Source organism: Helobdella robusta, assembly GCF_000326865.2.
Source record: "Helobdella robusta unplaced genomic scaffold HELROscaffold_28, whole genome shotgun sequence".
NCBI classification, from domain to species: Eukaryota; Metazoa; Annelida; class Clitellata; order Rhynchobdellida; family Glossiphoniidae; genus Helobdella; species Helobdella robusta.
In genome coordinates, this window is record NW_008704435.1 from 485,285 (window position 1) to 510,143 (window position 24,859).

The 24,859-nt window shown below is 33.9% G+C and overlaps 3 protein-coding genes across 3 annotated transcripts; 1 reads left to right on the top strand and 2 right to left on the bottom strand.

The window, feature by feature from the left end:
- Positions 1-1,953: 1,953 nt before the first annotated feature.
- On the bottom strand, positions 1,954-9,811 carry HELRODRAFT_112376 (hypothetical protein). The gene is made up of 7 exons (XM_009020456.1): positions 9,703-9,811; positions 8,698-8,819; positions 5,955-6,075; positions 5,477-5,665; positions 4,837-4,968; positions 2,994-3,099; positions 1,954-2,901 (listed from the first exon to the last, which is right to left on the bottom strand). Exons 3-7 carry the CDS (start codon positions 6,070-6,072, stop codon positions 2,709-2,711), a joined length of 738 nt encoding a protein of 245 aa, XP_009018704.1. The 5' UTR covers positions 6,073-6,075; positions 8,698-8,819; positions 9,703-9,811; the 3' UTR covers positions 1,954-2,708.
- Positions 9,812-13,454: 3,643 nt separating this feature from the next.
- Positions 13,455-22,902, bottom strand: HELRODRAFT_173859 (hypothetical protein; the record flags this gene model as incomplete). Its single annotated transcript, XM_009020457.1, has 6 exons — positions 13,455-13,768; positions 17,994-18,223; positions 20,925-21,231; positions 21,384-21,586; positions 22,272-22,529; positions 22,733-22,902. The coding sequence occupies 6 exons, from the start codon at positions 22,900-22,902 to the stop codon at positions 13,455-13,457; spliced, it is 1,482 nt and encodes a 493-aa protein (XP_009018705.1).
- A 700-nt stretch (positions 22,903-23,602) lies between these two features.
- On the top strand, positions 23,603-24,164 carry HELRODRAFT_173860 (hypothetical protein; the record flags this gene model as incomplete). The annotated part of the gene is made up of 2 exons (XM_009020458.1): positions 23,603-23,839; positions 24,030-24,164. The coding sequence occupies 2 exons, from the start codon at positions 23,603-23,605 to the stop codon at positions 24,162-24,164; spliced, it is 372 nt and encodes a 123-aa protein (XP_009018706.1).
- Between the last annotated feature and the right edge of the window lie 695 nt (positions 24,165-24,859).

Consider the following 24,859-nt stretch of genomic DNA (forward strand, 5'->3'; position numbering starts at 1 on the left):
TTGATAATTTTGAAAACATATGCAAGTAAATAATATTACGAAAAATTTTTCATTCGTACGCTCATAGAAATGAAAAAAAAAACAATTACCATATTCATATAAGTTTGGTTAATGAAAGATCTAATTAACAAAGGAATTTTCATATTCTAAATTTATATATGCACAAGTTTTTACATGCACTATTCCGACCTGGGCTGCCTGTGCATCGTCAGGTATCAAAATAAGATGATGATTCAACACATTTCAGTAGCTGTAAAAGTGCAGGCACAAGGAAAAAGTATAAAACAGTTTACGGTATTGCTAACTTCATGTGAAATATTCAAATTCAATTTATAACGTGTAAGCAGATCGGGAAATGGCTGTTAAAATAGAATGTGGAAAATCGAACACGCCATGAAAAGTTGATAAATTTATTTTTAGCGTCCAGTCAATTCAAGAAAAACTTTTTATAAGACTTGAAATATTAACTAAAACTAGTGACAAAATCAGTTTGAACAAATTTAAGCATCGTCTGATTGAAAGTCACCCGATTTGATGTCAATGAATAACGACAGACTAGTTATTATCAGTTGAACGCTTTTAACGAAAGCATTAAAAAAGCTAACTCTGTTATATGCAACCAATAAAAAAAATAAAAATAAAACTAATTAATGTGCCATATAGAAGGAATTAAAAGGAAATAAGATACAACATTACATAAATTGCAAGTGTTCCAACAAGTAGCTCATAAAAACAGACTCAATTATATATTAATAACATTAGGATTCGTTGCAAGCAAAATCAAAATCACTGCAATTTAAACTCAGATTTTAAAGCATTTCCTCCATTTACCTTCGTCCGAAACAAATTAGATTTAACAATTTCAACCATATAACCATGAATGAAACAAAATAAATTCGAATCTCGCAGTGTTCACGTGACATTTAAACAAACTTTATCTTTCTTCATGTTTATCAAAAAAAGTTTTTATAGAAAAATATGTTTCTATAAAAAAATATGTTTCTGCCTTTTATAAACTACGCTGAGAAACTGGTACACTTTCCTTGCCGAATTCTAAGTTAACGAGCAAACTATGTGATCCAGGTATTTGAATGACGTTGAAAACTCCATACTCCTAACCCTACACTACCATTAAATATTTTTTAATACTTCATCACGCAGAGCCCTCTTATATATCGTTCCTTACTCAGTTAAAATAAAAATTTTCGTGCCAAAAGGCTGCATGTACATCCAGACCACACGACGTGCACTATCAATTTGTCTGCACGCGCAAGCACCGTATGCAAAACGCATTGAAAATTCGGTTAGGTGGTTGTCGAACCACTTTTACTGATTCAACTCACAATTGCATGTAATTTTATTTAATAATTTGTTCATTCATACATATGTATATAAATATATGCACCTCATTTATATTCATACATATTAATACGTGCACCTCAAAACGAAGAAAACTAAAAATTTGTCGATGGTTAGATATTAGAGTACCGAATTCAAATTCAATAAAAAACATTTCATATTCGAACAGATGTCGGCGCGAGTACTGGCAGACTGAAGGAATCGGACATCTGATGGAGTCCGCCATCCTCAACGTCGGCTCGCTCCTGCATGTTCCGACGGTATACCTCATCGAATCAGATGCCAGACAGACAGACAGACAGACAGACAGACAGACAGACAGACAGACAGACAGACAGAGTTATAAAATGAAATGTGGTTGGACGAAGATAGGTTGCGACAATAAAGTGGAATAATCATACATTATTAACACGACAATGATAATATACAGAAATAATATTAGTAGTAATATATTAATAAATATTTATAGAATACGAATAAAGAAATGATCGGTGTGATAAGAAGCCATGTTGTCGCTTGGAAAGCAGCGACACAACGAAGCAGCTCAGCAATGGGGTGATGAAATAACAAAGCGGAAGTGGACGGCTCGATGATGATGATGAGACCTGCTCAGCAGTTCTATCTCGTGCATATATTTATCTACATGTTAATCAAGTCTATATGCCAGGACTAACTGCAAGAACACGATGAAGCGACAATAAATTAAAACCAGTAAAAAGTTCTAACTAAAGTTTAACATAAATAAAATGAAAATTAATTAAAATGTTATCGTAATAAAAGGAACAACCGAATGCAAGTTAAAATGAAAAAAAAACTACAAGACTACAACTATTAGTGATGATACTAAAGAAATTGTTCCTGTTAATGAATGGTGATTTGTTAATCAAAATAACTTTCAGGTTGTTGTCAGGATGTCATTATTTTTAGAAATAAAATTGAATAAGAGTTTGTCGATGATGTAGATAAACAACAAAAATAATAAAATAATACTAGAAGCACCCAATTCTGAAATAATGTTTAATAGATGTGTGAACATCACAAATTCAATACAACGCGACAGCAGAGCAAAGGAACTTCACGAATGTGCCACACCTCCGCATTCAGAGCAAAACTCCCTTGTCAGTATTTTGTGATCCTACAAAAGATTCAGTTTCAAAAGTTTCAGATGACAAAGATTATTTTCCATTTTTGTCGGTACGCGAGAAGATACATCAAGTACATTAATCTATTCAAATAAAGCTGTAAACACCTCTGACACTGGCAGAATGTCAAATTAATAATCTACACACTACTTTATAGGAGGGGTCTCAAGCCACTCCAAACAAATTATTCCACGAGTGGACAAAAATTTAAAGCGAGGGAGATGGCGAAGGGAAGAAAAAATGCGAATGTTGTATAAGCGTGAGGACAAAAAGTTCGAGCGGTTTGGAGATGGCTTGAAGAAGGTCAAGCGATCCGATGGTGGGTCGGGTGAGGGTGGGCCACCAGCAGATGGAGAGGTTGCGGGGGTCCATGTTGTTCTCCTGCTGGTTCTCAGATATTCTGTGTGATGTTTTGAAACATTATGTATCAGGATAGCTTGAAAATAACCGGGAAACAAATAACAAAAAAAAAAATAAATAAAATGTAATGACCTGTGAATGTGAGAGATGATGCGCTTCAAAACGTGCTGGTTGATGGGGGGCAGCTTGCCGATGATGTGTCGGATCTCATTCATCTGGTCCATCCTGTCTTCTTTACCTTCGTAATCATTTCAAAAGATTGCAGAAAATGAAGTAAGAATAACCACAATGAACAAAACAACATAATCATTCTTTTTAATTAGGATTATAATTAATTAATTAATGAACAATATGTAGCCTGCTTGAGTTTAAAATCCGTAATAAATTCTGAGAACGAAAAAAACAAAAATTTGTCGTCGGTTGAACCATCATAACGAAGAAAGTCAATGGAGTAAATAAAACTGGATTAAATGTTTCAGAATATACATTACAAAATGCGGAAATTTAGAAACCGATGTCAGAAAATGAAGTTGTTAACAGAAATCAAAACTGAAAATTCAACACTTAGGAAAGTAATAAACGACTTCAGATGTTCAGAAACTGTGTCTGAAATGTTGAAGAAAGCAGGGCCGTAAGGTTGATTGATTGACAACTGACAACTTTATTAAAATGAAAACTTTATTAAGTGACAACTTTATTAAAATACGAAAAGTGGATTCGTTGAAACTCTCTTTCAAGGCAAACAAGAAGCTAGACTGCAGGAATTATGAAAAAAAAATACACTTTACGCTTGGTAAAGCATTTAAAGAAGAAGCCGACAGATGCACATCTTATAGCTAACCAATTGAAAAATATGAAAAAAAAATTTAGATCTGCACAAGTTAACAGAAAAAGGTTTATGACAAGATGTCGTCCAGTCTGGCGAAAGTAGGGCAAATGTCTGTCGGACAACGATGGGCGGGATGAAGTTCAGAAAGTGGTTGAGTTTTATTTGCTGCCTATCGTATCAATAGATGTGTTGTGTGTTGTAAGGAGGTCGAGAAGAAACTAAAAATCAAATCAAATCATTATTTATTTAATCAAACAAAGCAAGAAGTATGAATGATTCGGAGACCAAAAAAAAGAAAACTAATTCTTGTGGGCTCGGCCACCGTGTAACTTAAAATAGCTTTTCAATGTTCTGATAATGTAACGAGAGTAAATTAGAATTAAAATAAAATAAAATTGTTAATAGAAGATAGTTATTTGTTCAACATAGAATTTAATCACAGTACAACCCTCTGAGGAATGTCAATAGAGTGAATAACATAATAATAATAAATGATGGAGATGCGAACTAGCTCATTATATACTGACTACTTGAAAAAGAGGTTGAAAAAGAGGGTAGCAAAGAATAGAATACTCAACAAATCGCCCTCAAGAGATGATCAACCCCACGAGGAAATGTGTAAAATGAAGAAGTCGTAGATGAAGTGGGTCACCGCATAAAAATTAAAAATATATCACGTTTGGAAATGTTTGTTGGTAAGAGTTGCAGGGGACAAGTGTGTGCAAGTGTTGGAAATGGTCAGTTCAAGGACGAAATCGAAATTCTGACTTTGTAATAGTTTTGTTTCTTTTAAAACGTCACTGATGATGGAGATGCGAATGATGAATAATCACGTTCCAATGCGTGCGTGAGAGCATTCTAGTGTGCATAAATAGACGGCCAGGAAAGTGACTAAAAAATGCAACCAAAGAAAACAATCCAGTGAGTCGATGACTATTTATACGATGCACATTTTAACTAATTAAACAGGTCTACATTAAAGGTCACGAAATTGTCACGTTTGTAAGTAATTTCTGAGTCCGCAATACGCACGCAAACATGTATCAATTGAAATGTCATTGTTCAAGCATGAACAAATAAAAATACAAACTGAATAAACAATAACATTCAAATACATAGAGAAATGATGGAAGTAAAAAAACGAACCTATGGCCTCGCTGATCAGTGGATGGAATTGTTCAGGCACAAGTGGCTCCAGAAGATTCTGAAAGAATGATTTGAGTGCGGTGGCGATGACATTAGCTGGAAGGTCCATGCTCACGAAATCGATGCTGGGATCTGTTAATACGGCAATATATCTATCACTGATTGTATGTCTCTGCATTAGAACATCAACAAAACAACAATAATTTAGTGAACATAAAAAATTCATTCCCACTTTTCAAAAAAAAAACAAAATCTATTGAGCCCAATATACCAGCCACTGAACCTAATACAGACAAAACGAAACAACATCTCATCTTGAATGAGTTCTCTGAAATGCATGTAATAACCATCTAATAGAAAGACTCCTTCATAACAATCAGCATTTCACTTTTTGCCTAAAAAGTAGACAACCAAAAACTAGTCATTTGTGCTCCAACCCAGCAAAAATGTCATAAAGCAGACTATAAGCATATCTGGCTTCAATTGTTTTATAATTCAGTATTTGCATATAAAAAAAACTTGTTTACAAAACTTGTTGGTTAGTTTAAAAACTTGCCACAAGACTTGTTAGCAAAACTTGTTTGAAAAACTTGTTTACAAAACTTGTCACGCAAACATATTGTTAGCAATGAGCAATCACCTTCATGGAACCGCTTGATTAAGTAGTTGACATGAGCTCGATTGCCTGGAACTCTATAGATGCCCTCAAACGACATGCCATGCTCTTCAATGTACGAAATGCACTTCTCAACAAACAGAGGGAGGGGCTTGTCGCTTGATTGGCATAGTGTGCTCAGGCGATGTTGTTTAACGTCCTTTTTCGTTTTATCTGTTCATCAATTTAAACATTTCATTAGCGTTTGGTCTGGATGTTTGTTTGTTGGATGGTTTTAGAAAAATAAAAGCAGAAATATATCCATTGAGAAAATTTTCGTTCGATTCTCCTTTTGAAATGGAAAAAAACATAAAAAATAGCAGCAAACTGTTGATAGTTACGATAACGAAAGAAAAAATAAAAATATAAACAATAAGAACATCAGCTATAATAGCGCAAGCTACGTGCAACATTTTGTATGCAATTAACCAACAAGAAAAGATAGAAAGTGCATCCAACAAACCCGCAGTTGAAGATGATGATCGATCTTTCTTGTTTGGTTTGGTGCTTGATGGAGAATCACTGGCTGACTTCATCCATCTCCTCCAATAACCACCATCTATGTTCTTCACATCCTTCATCGCCTTTGTTGTTTATATATATATATATATATATATATATATATATATACAGTGTATATATATATATATCCACACACACACGCACACACACACATATATGTATATGAAAATCACAGCATGTTCGGCGTTAGTTAACTTCCTATTCAACTTCTCGATTTTTCTTACGGTTGAACGTAAATCATTTTCAAGTTTTTTTAGTTCAAAACCAAAATATTTGTTTATTTTATGCATGATAGAACAAAAAAGCTTTATTTGGTATTAGTCAAATAGGAAGTTAACTAACGCCGAACATGCTCTAATTTTCATCAATAATTGCATTTCTGACAGTCTTAATCCAATATATATATATATATATATATATATATATATATATATATATATATATATATATATATATATGTTGGTAATAGACCATAATTTTTACAATATTCTATAAATTCTACCGAACGTTTGGCGTTAATGTTTGTAGTTCGTTTTTTCGATTTTTCTCACTAAAGTTTTTTGGTGAACGTTTAGTTTATTAAAATTAAACTTATTTTTCAAATTCATGCTGCAAATAAGGCCATATTTCGATTCCGAATGAATCATCATCAGTGCTCCTTGCTGTATATATAGGGAAATATTGACTTTGTCAAGATGAACTTTGACATTGTAAAAATTAACTTTGGTGTTGTAAAATTGAACTTTGATGTGAATTAGGTGTCAGGTTTCTTTATTGGCTGGTCATCTTCTTTGGTCTCCTTTTCTTCATCGATAGCATCATATTCTTCTTTGTTGTTTTGAACAAAATTTTAACCCCATATATTCCAAACAATTACACACTACAATCTATTATCTAGAGTTTATTAATCTCCTCAGCATTAATAAACCATCCAAATTTATTGCCTCTCTGGATGTTGAATCACTATTCACAAATGTACCAATTCATGATACAATTGACATAATTATCAACATCGTTTACCACTCAGATATGGTTCCATTGAACATACCGAAAGCACAACTGAAGTCCCTTCTTCAAATTTGCACTACTGAAGCACCATTCCACAGCCCCACAGGCAAACTTTACAAGCAAATCGATGGTGTCGCTATGGGTTCCCCCCTTGGCGTCCTATTTGCCAGTTTTTACCTAGGACAGCTGGAGAATGAAACATTCAAAAACAATGCAAATTTAAAACCAAATATCTACGCCAGATACGTGAATGATATCTTAGTCTCCTATAACGATCCTGAACAAATCACCCAACTTCTTGGTACCTTAAACAAATCAAAACTTAGATTTACCATTGAAAGTGAAAAGGAACAACGTTTACCTTTCCTCGATGTGTTGGTCACCCGTGGCGAAGAACGATTCAAAACCGCGGTTTATGTCAAAGAAACGAATACAGAAATTTGTTTGAATGGACAAAGTGAATGCACCGAACAATTTAAAGACAGCACAATAAAATCATTTGTGAACCGGGCATTCACACACTCTTCCGATATTGAAAATCGCGACGCTGAATTAAAGAGAGTCACTAACCTGCTTGTAAACAATGGATATAAGACTTACTCTATTGAAAAGATTGTTAAAAGCAAATTACCACACAGCAATAACCTTCCTAGTACCAACAATCAAGATAACGACATCATCTTGTATTACAGAAATCACATGTCAACTGCATACAAGGTAGATGAAGCTATTCTTAAACATATCATCAATAAAAATGTCACACCAACTAACCCAAATAGTAAAGTTAAACTCCGAATTTATTACAACAATAAAAAGACGTCTCACCTAATACTGAAAAACAACTGCAGTCCTAGAGATAACTCTGAGCTAAAGCGTAATCACGTAATATATGAATTTAATTGCCCCTTTGACGGCTGTGCACGTCAACATGACTCATATATCGGGATTACTACTACCTCACTGACTAGAAGGCTTACGATGCATAAACAGAGTGGTGCTATCAAATCTCATTTGGACTCAACACACTCAATCACAATTAGCCGTGAAATCCTCGACAGCAACACCAAAGTAATATACCAGAACAGCAACTACACGCATCTTAAAATTGCAGAAGCAGTCCTAATTGACATCAATAAACCAAAAATAAATATACAACAAAAAATGACAACCTCACTTCCAACCCGGCACTTAACCAACAACGAAAACAAAGAAGTAATAAAAACTAGCATCGTAAATAGTGACAAAGAAGAATATGATGCTATCGATGAAGAAAAGGAGACCAAAGAAGGTGACCAGCCAATAAAAAAACCTGACACCTAATTCGCATCAAAGTTCAATTTTACAACACCAAAGTTAATTTTTACAACGTCAAAGTTCATCTTGACAAAGTCAATATTTCCCTATATATACAGCAAGGAGCACTGATGATGATTCATTCGGAATCGAAATATGGCCTTATTTGCAGCATGAATTCGAAAAATAAGTTTAATTTTAATAAACTAAACGTTCACCAAAAAACTTTAGTGAGAAAAATCGAAAAAACGAACTACAAACATATTAACGCCGAACATTCGATAGAATTTATAGAATATTGTAAATATATATATATATATATATACAATATATATATATATATATATATATATATATATATATATATATATATATATATATACCTCATTTTTCTTTGGAGGGTGCTTCTTTTTGATGGCGTGTCGTTTCTTGAAGGGAGTGTTCGTAGCGACCAACTGTTCATTTGAGGCCGTATCACTTCCTTCCGACAAATAGCATGCATCTGCTGCTCAGGGAATGAAGTTCAAATAGGTGTTTGAAATAAATTAACCGCGAATCAATTCCCCAAACATCTGCTGATGTGTTCAACATCATTAACAACCTGGCTCAAACTTAAATACTCGTAACCTTTAAACATCTTTCGCCGAAATAATTTTATTTATTTGCAATGAACTTATGAAAGAACCGAATGAAAAAATAGCCCTTTTTATTTTGAAAAGCCGATGTCGATATTGGTAATACAATTGTTAACAATCCTGCTGCTAATATAATTATATTATTATTAATTAATCACATTAACAATGATAATAATGATAATGATAATGCTTTTCAAAAGGAAGAAAAATTCGCATGAGTCAAGAAACATTTTATTAGGAATAGTCGAATGAAAACAACAGGCTGATGTCAACTTGAAAGCATAAATGTGAATGAAAGTACATGACTACTGGGCAGGTCAGTTTACATAAAATTAAAGTACCTTATAATTTGAGTACGTAAATTAATTAAACCGACAACGAGTGAATAACATGATGACGACACGATACCAATGAAAAAGTCTGGAAAAAACTGTGTAATCTTTTACAAAATAAACTAAAAAAATATAATTACGATCTATTTGGTTTATTGATACAGTGCACGACCTGTAATAAATTAGATGAAAATGTGTTTGATGATTGCAGCATACTGGTTTGCCACCACATTTCTAGGAAAGTCGTGCGGCCAAAATAAGTTTAACGATGGTGTAGACATAAAGGATTTAATGGTTTTTGATGACTTGAGAAAGATTTAGTAAATGGCATTAAAAAGTCGTAACTGTTCCATCAATTTGTTTTAAACTTTGACCTAAATAAGTTTCAAATTTACGTTTAAAATAAAAGGGCTCAACAAACCAGTCTGTGGGATGCTCTGGTTTGCAAGTTGCTTGTCATCCTCGCCGTGAGAGAGGAGCGAGATGGCATCTTCAAATGACTGGCACTTCTTCAGCAACCCCAGTTTGTGTTGTCGTTTGGTTTTAGGCACATGTGCATCGGCATTCGTGTTCATGTTATCGTCGACGTTGCCGCTGTTGAAAATGTTGGCGATGTCGTTGTAGGTGGGTTCGACCTCCCCGGCCACATCCTTCCTGCTGCCTCCGAGCGCGTCACTGCTTTCTAATTCGTCGACTTTGTTATCATCTGCAGAAGAGAAAAAATTATCATTCATCCATCCATCTATCCATCCATTCATTGATTCATTGATTCATTCATTCATTCATTCATTTACTCACTCATTCATTCTGTGACATCAACAATCCTACAGCTCTCACCACAGCAGCATCAACGTAACGAACCTTGCGTATTAAGTTTGACTCGTTGCAACTTTCCGGTCGGGAGAGCATCGAGAACAGAAGCATACAGAACATGTTGACTGCTCGAAGTTGTGCCCGCTGATGGCAGGGCGGCCAGCATGTCCTTGAATTGTGGCGCGGTGTGGGAGATGATATATATATATATATAGTAGTGATTAAGTGACGCCTTAACGATAAGATGACTGACAAAGATATGACGGCATGGTATGATGATAATGAAATGGCGATATTACGGTGATATAATGTCAAATAAGTGATATAATTATGAAGGAAAATTGACTTGATAATAGTACAATTGTGATCAATTAAAGCGTGCAAATGTTACCGTAGTGAAAAAAATGTAATGGTATAATTTAAAAAAATTCAATAAAAAAATCTAATTTAAAAATTTAATAATTATGGCGTAATCAGTGACGTCATAGATCATTTGAAAAATTATTATAGTCACAGAGGTGATAGTTTGATTGGTTTAAATGCACGAATAAATTCAATAACAGACAAAATTGCATGCAAAAATTAAACAAAAGATCGACAAGTACTAATTGAGAAAATAAATAAAAAAAATTAATTATAAAAATTATATTATAAATATTAAAAAAATAAAAGTTAAAAAAAACAAATTATACAGTAACTTAATATTTGCGACTCGAAGAATAAACAAATCAAGTGAATAATTTTGAAGATAGAAATTCAAACAGTTGAAACGATCACATCATCGTTAACGGTTTCCCCATAATTTCATTCACCATTCTTGCAAGCACCAACTCCCCCTTCTTTAACATCTTTTAAAATAGCTTTCTGATTCATATTTAAAATTCGTTACAGCAGTACATGTCATTTCAAATTCCTTGTAGATTGTTGCTAAATTAAGACTTAGATTGAAATTAAAATATTTTCTTATTGGAGCTTAGAAAAAAAATGATCATTAGTTTAAAAAATCGAAAGTGTGCTATTTTACTGCCATTGGAAAGAGAGAAGGTAGAAACTACTTCCGTTTCCGTATTAGTGATTGTGTTACCATAGCATGTTAAATAATTTCACGCATTTTAAATATTGCTACACTTAAAAAACTGCATGAAAGTACAGTTGGTAGTCTTCAACGACAATCAGTGCATTCAACCAACCAGCCAGCCAGCCAGCTAGCCAACCAACAAACTAACCAACCAAGTCAAGCGAGTATAAAACGAACGAAACGTAATGAGAAATTTGATGTGATATTGAGATCTTATAAACACTCAAAATAACATGGCACATGAACATTGAAATTAAAATTTACAAAACATTTATAACAAAAATAAAACTTATTAAAAAAGTTACTGTATCAATTTTCACTCACCAATCCCTATCAAGTAAAGAAAACAAATGAATTTATTCAGTTTAGAATATGAATAGTAATGAAACAAGAATTTTATGCTGGTTATAAGCTGTAACAAATAAATAAAAATCTATAGCATAGAAAAAATGCCATACCACTGGCTGGGCGTAGTCAGCAAACTCAACATGCTCGATGGGCAGTGAAATTTCAATTGTTTGTCTGCTGCCCTTTGCCGTGTTGGATACCTGGCAACAAATTAAATTAATCAACAGTGCTAAAATTTATCAGATGCTCATTCGAATACGTTTTATTCCAGTTTCAATCCAGTTTTATTTATTCAAACTAAAGTAAATATTATTGAATCGGTTTAGCGATTTTAATATTTCTTCAATTTCATTTCTTTATGTAAAATTAATAGAAAACCTTATTTTTTAAAAAGTTGGTGAGCGTTTTTTTCTTCTCATATGAGCTCGTGTTGACGTCTGTAGGAGAGGTTTAAGAATAAGAAATATCAACAATAACGCATGACCCACAAAACATAATTCTTTGTGATCACAACAGAACTATAAACAGTTGAACCCTATGCAATCAAAAAAAGAAAAAAATTAAAATCAGACTACGCTATGAAAAAATAACAAACTTCCATACATCTCTATATTTAAACATAATTCATCCCTTCTAATTCATCTCTCAAGATCATGTTCTTGAAAATTTGCAGACAGTTTACTTGAGACCGAAAAACTGCTCACGATTCTATTTTGAACTTGTGGTAGTGGTTTCAAAAGCAAAGTGTATTACGTACTCTTAAATTTTATATAAACTTAAGAACCAAATTTTTTTAAATTTAAATTTAATTAGCGTCTATATCTATATATATATATATATCAGTATATATATTAGACACATAGGATGATTCCTAGCTCTACATTGTTTATATATATATATATATATATATATATATATTAGACACGTAGGATGATTCCTAGTTCTACCTTGTTTATATATATATATATATATATATATATATATATATATATATATATATATATTATTAATGAAAACGCCGATCATGTGATTTTCATCAATAATTGCATTTCTGACAGTCTTAATCCAATATATATATATATATATATATATATATATATATATATATATATATATATATATATATATATATATATTCTTTTATTTACTTAATTATATGTCTACTTTGGACGACTTCATTTAATTTTTAAATATCATCTTTTTGACGCTGGTGGTCAAAGAAGACTATCACAAGATATTATCTTATTTTGGTCTCCAGGTCTTTTTCAGTTCGATTTTATTTTCAGTTTGTTCTGGATTTGACGAATAAAATTTTCAAAAAAAAAGTTTAAACATGCATACAAGCGTTCAAAACAATAACAATTTAACAAAATAAACTCGAATGTAAATGAAAACGAGAGAGAGAGAAAAATTAACTAAAAATACTGTACTTCAAATAAATGAATCTATATAGAAAATTTAAATAAAACGAAATGATAACAACAATTATAATAAAACATTCTTGTCATTTATTCGTAAGAATCTGAATAATTGAGATAATACGAGATGAACAAAACAATAAGAAGCCTGCCCCCATCGAGTTGGCAACTAAATTTTTCCAAGCAACACTTGAACATCCATCCATCCATAATATACATCAAAACATCTATCTAACAGCGTCTGCTGAATATTCATAAATTTGAACAATGCAAAATGCATCCAAACTATCTAATACAAAACCATATAATTACATTGAAATATATTTTAAAAAAGGGCGAAAGCGGCAAGACATGCTCTTAAAACCATGAAGCACTACTTTGACAAAAAACATCTAAAAAAAACCAAAATACGTTAACAAAACATTATCAATACAGTCAATAGATTATCAACACATCCACAGAGCAAAACCAACACATCTCAAAGTAACAATCACATAAGAAAACAAGACAACATTGTTACACATTAACAGATAGAGAACAAAAAATATTGCCTCCATCATCTTCATCCAATGCAAGCTTCATGCTGTTAGACTTCCTAAACTGGTATCTTGGTTGGCACTGGCGATTGTGCTGATTGTTGAGATTGTGAAGACGATTTTTCTGCTCATTGTGCTTAAACGAATGATTCTTATCACAAAGATTCATATAAATGGTGCTGTTGCAGTAACGAACGTTTTCCTGCAGCAGACTGACATCTGCGTTATAATAAACGTGGTCAGCAAACTCCTGTCTGAATCCGTTGACGGCAACTGTAGCATGATTTTCAAGTTCTTTATAATTTGAATGTAGAAATTTCAAGAAGGTCACATTTCTTAAAAGAAGAACCAGGATTCAATCATAGCTTTGAAATACATTGCAAAATAATAAAATATAAATGATAAACTTCATAAGAAAAAGGTTTCATTCGGTAATTTTAATTGTCTGCCTGTCTTAAAAAATAATATATGCTTCTAAGAATTATTATAAAAATTATTATTGAATAATTATAAAAATTTAAGAAAACAATAATAAAATTCGATGAATAATGATGATGAATATACAGAAAAGAAGAAAATGCGGTGATATTTTTATATTTCTCAACAACACGCCCGCACTCACGCACACGGGCGTATATATATATAAGGACATGACGGGGGAAGCGGAGTTTGAGTATAGGAAGGTTAAGAAGGTTGCAAAACGGGCAGTGGTAACTGCAATGACGAAAGCATCAGATAGGTTAGGTTAATGAGGGAAATGGAATTTGATGTGAGTTCAAGGAAAATGTTCAAAATATGGAAAGCAGTCAATGAGGGATAGGAAAGATGTTATGGGAAATAGATATGTTTGGGATGGATCTGGCAAGTTGTGCATAGATGAGGAGGAAAAAGCTCAGGTGTAAAAAGCTCATATGGAAAGTTTGATGAATGAAGAGAATGAGTGGAATGGAGATGTGGTGATCCGCGGTCACACACGGACCCATAGAGAAGGTGACGATGGAGGAAGTAGAGAAAGCAGTTAAAGAAATAAAACTAGGTAAGGCGACAGGGGTGAAAGCGAGGTTGCGTGATACTGAGGCGAGTGACAGATGTGAATGGCGTCGAGGGGTTTTTCGGTTTTATTATAGGTAGCCAAACGGCAACCCCTGATCTCGGGGAAAATGTCGTCTAAACGTGTGTTGTTGTTATATTTATGTGATAAAATATACCGAATTTTTTAGCTTATGAAAGTTTAATATTGAGTTTTTCATATTTCTAACAGTAATTTTGTAATTATTATACAATTTATTAAAATAAAAAAATAGAAAAGAAAATTATTTTCAAAAACGTGAAACCAGAAATACAGACGATTGAACTGAACCTGTGAATTTATTATCAAAATGCAAAAACGGCAAACCTGATAGTAATGAATCATTGCACGCTTTCCAAAAATTCGACCCTGGAAAGAAATCACCAAATATATGAGTTTAAATGCTCTCTTGACAAATGCATTCGTCAGTCACACTCATATATTTGGGTGACAACTATAGCCCTATCACGTCGCCTTACTATGCACAAAAGAGAGGGAGCCATTAGAACTCACCTGGAAACCATACGTCAAATGATCCCATCACGAACGATATTAGTAAACAACACTAGTATATTATATAGTAACAAGAACCACAACCAACTAAGAATTGCTGAAGCGATCTTCATTGACAAAACCGCAAATTAACAAGCAGCAAAGAATAGCAACATCATTACCGAGCAGAAAAATATTATTGAAAGACTTTACAGGCAAAAAGAATGAATAGGACAAGGATGTAATAAATGGACAGGACAAAGCAGATAAAAGCTCTTTGCACGCACATAGAATTGTAAAACCTTGAAATATCCATATGTAAGCGCTAATGATGAGTAAAATGGAAATATGGCTTATACACTTCACCATTATACCACCCTTAATTATAATAACTTAAATAATAATTATAAAATTACTGTTAGAAATATCGAAAAGCTCAACCGTAAACTTTCAAAAGATAAAAATTCGGTAGATTTTATCAAATATTGTATCAATTATGGTTTCCTTCCAGCATATTATATATATATATATATATATATATATATATATATATATATAATCATAAATTATTCGAAATGTGCATACATTATTTTTGGCCTAAAAATACTCACCAACCAAGCTCCTAACCTAAACCTATTAATTAATGGCGTTCCTATAAACCGCACCCTGTCAACCAAATTTCTTGGAATCACCATCACAGATAATCTTTCATGGAATTCTCACCTACCTCATGACAAACTACCTCAGACAAAATCAACAAACTCACAGGCATCTTCTACAAAATCAAATACAAACTCTCTCTTTCTGCTCTTCGCACGCTTTATTACACATTCATCTAACCTACTGCATCACACTATGGGGAAATAGTCCAAAAAGCCACCTGAATAACCTAATACTCTCTCAAAAAAAATCAATACGTTTAATTTTTAACCTCAAACCCGATTCCCATACTAAACCCTTCTTCCTAGCAAAAAAAATTTTACCACTTAACTTCATCTGTCTTTACTACTCTGCTTTATTCGTTTTTAAATTTATCAACAATCTTCTCCCACCTCACTTTATCAACTTCTACACATTAAGTAACTTCGTTCAATCTACAACCACTAGACACACCCCTCTCTTCTACATCTAAAAAACTCGCCTCAAATTAATCCAGACAAGCATAAAAATAACAGGTCCTAAAATTTGGACAGAACTTGTACCTCCCCATCTAAGAGCCATCATAAACCTACAACATTTCAAGTCAAAATTTCGTGCTTTTTTATTGACACTGGATCTCGACTCCACCACCTAATACTATATTAAGGATACGTTAGAATAAATGATGCGGATGAATGGTCTTTATGAATGGTTAAACATTTATGTGTTTATATATGTACTGAGCGAACATAGTTATATGTCTATATATGAATGACACGAACATTTACTTATTTATCTTCAATTACCTTTCTGCTTCAGTTATTTTCCTTATTTTATTCCATTAACTATTCATGTATCTACCTGCGGTGGCCACCACAAGACAAACAGTCTTATTCGGTCTCCGCATATTCAACTTCATAACTTTTATTCACTTATTTGATACGTTGTTGATTATGAATAAAACTTTGAAAATGAAAAATGAAATATATATATACATACATATACATATATATATAACCCCAAAAAATAGTAGAATTCTCAATTTGCAAAATTGAAACATTCTTGCATTAAAAACACAAAAAAGGTTATATAAACATCGTGAAAACGAAACCATAATCAAATAAATAAAATGATTAATTGATAAATAAATAAATAAATTAATTAATTAATTTAATTGGTGACCAACTGAGAAAATAAGAAAACAAATGAAATACTGAATGAATAAATAAGGCAAGTTAAAGTTGATTTCATCTCTGTAGTCAACGGTTGTTTTGTTTCCGTATAAGGTTCACGACGTAAGAAAGTTTTCATGTGAGAGTCCAGTAAATTTTGTGGTTTTTATTCGTAGTATATAGATGCATCCTTACAAGAACTGAATATACAAATCTATGTGAAATGTTATAGCAAATGTGACGTAACTGCATCGCACGTGGGCAAGAGATGAATGTATCATCTATAAGAGTTCATCGCAGCCAGTGAAAAAATTATGGTGCCGAGCAATTATGGACCGGTGAATTAAGCTCTGAACTATCCGGATGTAGACGAAATAACTATTAATGGATCGAATGCAGTTTCTCATCAGTAGGACAACTATGCAAACATTACTATCAACACAGCAATGAGTTGTTCTCATTCCAACGCAAACTCATGATTCGATTATTATTATTAGTAGTAGTAGTAGTAGTAGTAATTTTATTACAATTATTATTCAAATTGATTATTCATTATTTTCCGTAGATAGGATGATGTTGAAAACTGCTGAAGGGCTGCTTCATGCTGTGCTGAAGAGAGTCATGCCTCACTCCACACATCACAATATAATATTAATTTATAGTTTATATCCTATTCCGACCAACAAAAATTAATTCTACATCAACAAAACGCGATATTGTTGAAATAAAAAAAACGCTACACCCAAAAATTGCCATTAAAATGCAAAACGGAATGTTGGATACCGTGAAACTAAAAAAACATTCACAAATTAATCAGATGATGCAAAATATCGTTTTGTAAAACTTGCAAAACTAGTTCATAGCTCTAATATAGAAAATAGCTCAACGAAAAAAAAACTTAGCATTTACTTCATTAAAATTAAATAGGGTAACATAAACTTCAAATCAACTTCAACAGAAAATAATTGTCAACGTAAATTAATAAAAATAATAAATATTGTAAGATAAGCAAAAAATTGGTTTATGATGATTTGTCGCCACAAGAATATAGCAGAGCAAAGAACAATTTGTTATAAAACAACACAGTAGCAAAAATAACAACATTACCACAACATAGCAGGTAAACAACAACAACAACAACACCTACCAGTGCAGTTGGAAGATTTTTCTCTCTTGTGTCTGTGATGCAGGGATCTGGTTGGCTGTATGAGCTGATCTGTATCGAGTGTGTTGATCTCGCTGTAGAGATCGTCCTGAGGTAAGGAAGCAAAGACGGGGTTCGGGGAGTGCAGGTGAGATGTGAATGACATGCCTCGGTCTGCATCAGTCTCCGTACTCATGTGGTACAGACAGGACGGGTCTGAGTCATCGGCACTACTGTTGACAAATATTTTATTACTTTGAATTTAATATAAACTTGTATTAAATTATTATACTAACAAATAAAAAATGATTTTTAAATGAAATTTCAAAAATTTGTGGTGTCTTTGTTTCACATCAGATATCTTCTAAAAATTAACTTCATTCCGGTATTGCATAGATTTTTTAAAATTATAATAACGTGGAGTTAAACAAATTACTTTCTGCAGCAATCCCATGTTGTTGTTTTTTAACTCCAACAATTTATATAAATACTTTGCTATTTTTGGTTAGAATTTAAATTAAATTTGATTTAGTGTTTTTAAACATAATCAATCTTTTCCGTCCAAAAAAAACTATTTAAACTATTTTATAAATTTTATGTTTACTGGGTTTGCCTTTTACATCCAATCCATTTTAACGACTTTTTTGTTTTTTCATCAGCTAAATAAACAAATCTAGTGGAGAGGGTGCTTGAGAGGAGGTTGAGAAGTATGGTGACAGTTAATGAAATGCAGTGTGGGTTTATGCCTGGTAGGGGAACGGTGGATGCGTTGTTCATGGTGAGAATGTTGCAGGAGAATTATAGAAAGAAGAAACGAAGATTGTACATGTGTTTTGTGGATCTAGAAAAGGCTTTTGATCGAGTACCGAGGAAGGTCATTGAATGGGCGTTGAGGAAGAAAGGAGTGAATGAGAGACTTGTTAAAGCTGTGATGCAGCTGTATGAAGGGGCAAAGACAAAGATGAGGGTTGGAAAGGGGATGTCGGACGCTTTTAGTGTTAAGGTAGGAGTGCATCAAGGATCAGTGTTATCACCGTTTCTGTTTGCAATTGTGATGGATGTTGTGTGTGGAAACATAATGGAGGGGTTGTTATTTGAGATTTTGTATGTAGATGATTTAGTCTTGATGGCTGATAGCATGGAAGAATTGCAGTTAAAATTTGACAGATGGAAAAGTGTTATTGAAAAGAAAGGGTTAAAAGTTAATATTGGTAAGACGAAGGTAATGGTGAGTGGGGAAGGTGGGGAGCAAGTGATAAGTAAAATAGACCCCTGTGGGGTATGTGACAGGAGAGTGAAGGCTAACTCGGTGTTGTGTATAGGATGTCAGAAATGGGTGCATAAGAGATGTAGTGGTTTGAGGGGGGCATTGAAAAAGGTGGAAGGCACGTTCAAATGTAAAAAATGTGTTCATGGTGTGATTAATAGGACGGACGCAAGGACGGGGTTGAGTGGTGGTATTGAAAGAGTGGAAAGCTTTGTTTACTTAGGGGATAAGCTGAATGCGGATGGAGGATGTTTGAGCGCAGTTACGGCTAGAGTTCGTGTAGGATGGATGAAATTTAGGGAACTGGGTGGGGTATTGTGTGGAAAGAAATGGTCAGTGAAGATGAAAGGGAGGGTATATAAAGCATGTGTGAGAGCAGCGATGGTATATGGCGGTGAAACTTGGGTGTTGAGGAGAGAGGAGGAAAGTGTACTGCAGAGGGCTGAAAGAGCTATGGTGAGGATGATGTGTGGGGTTAAAGTGAAGGATAGGAGAAGTAGTACAGAGCTGATGTCAATGATGGGACTGAATGAGGACATTGTGACATTGATAAGAAGATCGAGATTGCGGTGGTATGGACATGTGTTGAGAAGGGATGAAAGGGTCGGGATTAGGCGAGCGTTGGAGTTTGAGGTTGAAGGAGTGGTAGGAAGGGGTCGTCCGCGATTGGGATGGAGAGAGCAGGTGGAGAAGGACAGGGTGAAAGCGGGGTTGCGTGATACTGAGGCGAGTGACAGATGTGGATGGCGTCGAGGGGTATTTCGGTTTCATCATAGGTAGCCAAACGGCAACCCCCGATCTCGGGGAAAATGCCGTCTAAACGTGTGTTGTTGTAAATAAACAAATCTAATTTTATAAAGTTAGCATAACCTTATGAATGTAATCCATTATTAAATATTTTCTTCATTTGGTTCATTCATGGGTATCATTGAATGGTGCATTATATTTTCATTTATTATAAAAGCGCGTAGCTTTATTTCTCTTACCACAAAAACCACCTCAACTTAGAAATGGAGAAGAGAAAATTATTCATGTTAGCGTTTCGAATTCATCAACGATAGCTATAAAATAAAACTCAAAAATTTTGGGTTACCCCCAATTTGACGAAAGACATTTTGCAGAAAGATAATTTGCCAAAAGACAATTCTTGGAAAAACAAAATTGTAGAATGAATGGCATCAACAGTGTGGTCAGTTGATAGGAGCAGATCATCTGACAACATGCATTTGTTTATGGATTAAACAAAAACGAAGTTTTAATGAAGTTATAATTAATCAATACATTGCTGCAAATGGTCCAGAACAATCTCGCAAAATTTGAAGATTGTGTTAAACGAATTGAAACTATTGCGAACGATTATCATAACTGCAATTTATTTGAGGACTTGCACACAACTTAGGTTTCAGTTTAAATGTTTAATAATTAGCAACGTTAGCTCCATTTTTTCGGAGCATGTCATTCGGCACATTGTGGCAGATTGGGGTGTTACCCAAAATTTCATTAGAGCATTTCTCAATAACCTAAACGTATCTCAAACTGAAAAATGATAACAATAACAACAACAACAGCAACAACAACAGCAAAAATAAAAATAATCATAATAATCATTAAAATAAAAACACTTGTAACGAAAGCAGTACTTTTGACAAGACACATCAATAACCCACCTACTGCTATCATTGCTTCTAACATCAAGACTGTTGCTGTTTAAAACGTGTGTACCGTTGTTGATGATTTTGTTAATGATGTTGTTGAAACTGTTGTTGTTGGTGTTGTTGATGTTGCTGATGATTCTGCGAGGCAGGGCTGCAGGTGGTCTGTGCTTCATCTTCTCACTGACGCTCGAATGCCGTTTGTGTTTGTTGGCTTGCTGCTGCATCAGAGGCGATGATGAAGATGAAGATGAAGTGTACATGAACTCCGTGGTACGTCTCTGGTCCCAACATTCCTTGAAGAACGGAGTGTAGGAACCTACTGCAAGTGACAAAGACAGGTGGAAAATAACAACAACTGTGACAAATATTTAAAAAGAGAATTTAGTAGTTTGAAAACATAAGCTAAAAAAGAATGGAGCAACAACGAAGAAAAAACAGAATAATGAATAATCTCTTGATAATGAAACTCACTTTGCTGTTGGAAATTAGGCGATGTAGTCATGAAAGAGGCGTTAATGCTTTCTGCAAATAACTTGCCTTCGTTCAGTAGATGATGCGTTATTACATTGCTGCTGTTGCTCAGGATGTTATTGTGGATGATATTTCCTTGAGAACCACCCTCCAACACTGCTAACAGTTTTATCGGCATCACCCGAGTTTTGGAAGCGAATGCCCTGATTATTTAAAAAAAATTATTTTCACAGAATAGTTTTTCTGCAAAAATAACTTAATGATGTCATTTCAGCCACTTATTAACTTAACAACTATTAATACATTGTCCATCGCAGTCAAATACAAAGAGAGATTATATTTTAACACTGTTATATAAAAGTTCAAACAAATTTGCAATTACAACATGAACAGAAAAAAAAGGAATATATTGTATGAATATTATAAATATATATATAATATTATAATTATTTTTAATTTTTATTCTATTATTATTAAATGAAAATTTATAAATCGCTTTTTAATAAAATCTCAAAAGCGCCTACAATAAGTGCAAGAAAAAATAAATAAGACAAAAGAAATAAAGTTGATTGTCACTCAGTTAAATGTCAGAACACACATATATTAACACAAAATCAATAAATAAATAGATGACCAAAAAGAAGTAATACTAATTCAAACGACGATTTTTAGGATTTATCCACACAAGTTACTAGTTATGTACAAAAATTCAACGCAATAATCAATAAGCCTCACAACGAATTTTTAACCGACACAAGAATTAAAACAACATAATGATAGTACCGTACCGACTAATAAAAAATAAAAACTAATAAAGAATATATATATATATATAAATTCCACTTCCCAAAGTTTTACGAGAACATTTGAGAACAGAGGAAAGCTGACTTGAGATTGGATAGTGAAGCGAGCCTGCGAACACTGTAAACAAGTATGCAGCCATGGAACAGGGATGTAACGGTCTTGTTGGCCTCGTGATATGAACAGCAACTGACTGACACCTTGCGCTTGTTCTCATCTAAATAAACCTCCAAGTTGACCGTTTGTTGATGGTGTTTGGAGATGAGACATGACTGGTGGTTGAGTAGAGGAGCCAGAGGCAAGGTCATGTTGTACGGGTCACCGCACATGAAACACATTAAAATTCTGGAGAACCAATCAAAATTAGTTTATTGCAAGGATAATAGTTATAAATATCATGATGGATAAACTAAATATCATCTGCCAGTTTGAACATCACTTTGTCATCAAGTTTTATATTCTTATAAACTATTAATATTCTTGTTATTATCTTTAATATAACTACACAACAACTGCACAACTACCTTCTAAGTATAAATAACACTAACTTTATTTTGAAGAGTGAACTTTCGGCAACCTGCCAGGGTAACTTGGTGTTGACCTTGAGTTTCATGAAGGTCAGCATATTGTGGAGAGCCAGTTCAACTTGATCTCTGTGGAAATATCTATTGGAAGACAGCATCAAACTGGACGGAGTGTCAACCAGTGGAATGTTCATACTGTAAAAGCAGAAGCATCATTCAAAATTTTAAAACCAGAAAAACATGAGTTAAGAAATTGCATTAACTCTACAATTTTAACAAAATTACCATACAACTAAAGATTTACAAACAAGCTTTTTATAGAGGGAAATCTACAAACAAGCTTTTATAGAGGAAGATCAAGTAGCGTTCATAAATTACTGTTACACAGATATTACAAATTATTTGATAACTCATTCAAGAAATATTTGATAAGCAACTATAATATTTTTTTAGTTCCCGCTAACAACTGTTTGGTTTTCCGTATTTTTTTTTCTGAATACGAATATTTATTGGACTTGAGTATTTTTGGATTAATTTATGTAGTTTAACTATATCATTACGTCAAGAAAGCATTTTCTATGTCTTGGCATCGTTAAAATTGTATATTTGATGTATGGCAATGTCCTGGGCATGACATAAAACTGCATCTAAACTGCATGCCTTGCGTGCTTTTGAGCAAAAGGCTAGGCCCACCGCTTATAACTGGTGGTTGTCGTCAGGATGGGTGTCCGGATGTAAAAACTTTTCCCCAAATTACTCTCATGCCATCACAAAGAAAAACAACGGCTCCTAGTCCCCAGCAGGCCTTTAGTGGTCAAGGGGTGCCAAGAATCCCTGGGAAGTATGCAATAGCGGAGGGATGTTGCAGAAAAAAAAATTCAGAATGGCCCCTCTATGGTACTTAGACTTGGAACGCTCAATGTTGAATCACTGACTGGCCGCAGCATGGAAATCGCAGAAATGCTCGAGCGTAGAAGGATTGACATCTGCTGCCCTCAGGAAACCCGATGGAAATCGAATGGTGTCTGTCATGTCAACTCAGACAAAGAAAAATATAAACTATTCTGGAATGGTCAAAAGACGGCCAAAAATGGTGTTGGAATTTTTGTCAGAGAATCGCTAGCCCAAGAAGTACTGGATGTTAAAAGAATTAATTCACGTCTCATGTAGATCAAGCTTCGCATAGAAAAGCAAACAATGATTATTTTTTCTGCATACGCACAACAGACAGGCGAATCAAAAGAGGTGAAAAATGACTTTTGAACTGCATTCTTTGACACCATCTCAACAATACCAAAATCTGAAACAATCCTGATTGGAGGCGATCTCAATGGCCACGTTGGAGAGAAAACAGATAGTTTTGACAACGTACATGGCGGTTTTGGCTATGGAAAACGGAATGAAGATGGCAACCGCATCCTTGAGTTTGCTGAAAGTCACGGGTTTTGTTTACTGAACACATATTTTAGAAAGAGGTTGGAACATCTAATAACATACAAAAATGGACCATCAGCCACGCAAATTGATTTCTTCGCTGTCAAGCAACAACACCGAAGGCTATTCAAAAACGTCAATGTTATACCTGGCGAATCATGTGTCGCCCAACATAGACTCCTTGTGGCAGACCTGGTTGTCGAACTATCACAACATAAGTCTAAACAAATGCCTCAGAGAATCAAAACGTGGAAGCTGAAAAGCAATATTCATCGAGAAAAATTTCAACAGATTGTCGCCACACAGTTAGACCACCAATCGCAAGCCAGTACAGATTGGAGTACATACAAAACCGTTTTAATGAACGCTGCAACTACAGTTTGTGGGAAAACTGGTACAAAACGTCAGCATAAACGTGACACTTGGTGGTGGAATGACAGTGTACAAAATGCAATAGCTGAAAAGAAAGTTGCATACAAGCAATGGCAAAAATCAAAGTCTGTTGATGACCATAAAATTTTCCGTGAGAAGAACAACAATGCAAGACGTCAAGTTGCACTGGCTCGGACAGATCAGTGCAGAGAGTGGTTCAATAAAAGCAAAGGTGAACAAATGAAATCTCTGTATCGTATAGCAAAACAAGCAAAGCGTACGAAAAAAGACATAGTTGGTGCCTCATGTATCAAAAACGACAAAAATGAGATGGTTCTGAACAAG

What these genes read in the sequence shown, in the direction of transcription:
- HELRODRAFT_112376 (XM_009020456.1), bottom strand. Translation starts at nt 6,072, where the DNA reads ATGAAGGATGTGAAGAACATAGATGGTGGTTATTGGAGGAGATGGATG. An exon ending in AATCAAGCGGTTCCATGAAG is followed by an intron (nt 4,969 to 5,476) that starts GTGATTGCTCAT and finishes CCGTATTAACAG; the next exon opens with ATCCCAGCATCGATTTCGTG. An exon ending in ATCATCTCTCACATTCACAG is followed by an intron (nt 2,902 to 2,993) that starts GTCATTACATTT and finishes AACATCACACAG; the next exon opens with AATATCTGAGAACCAGCAGG.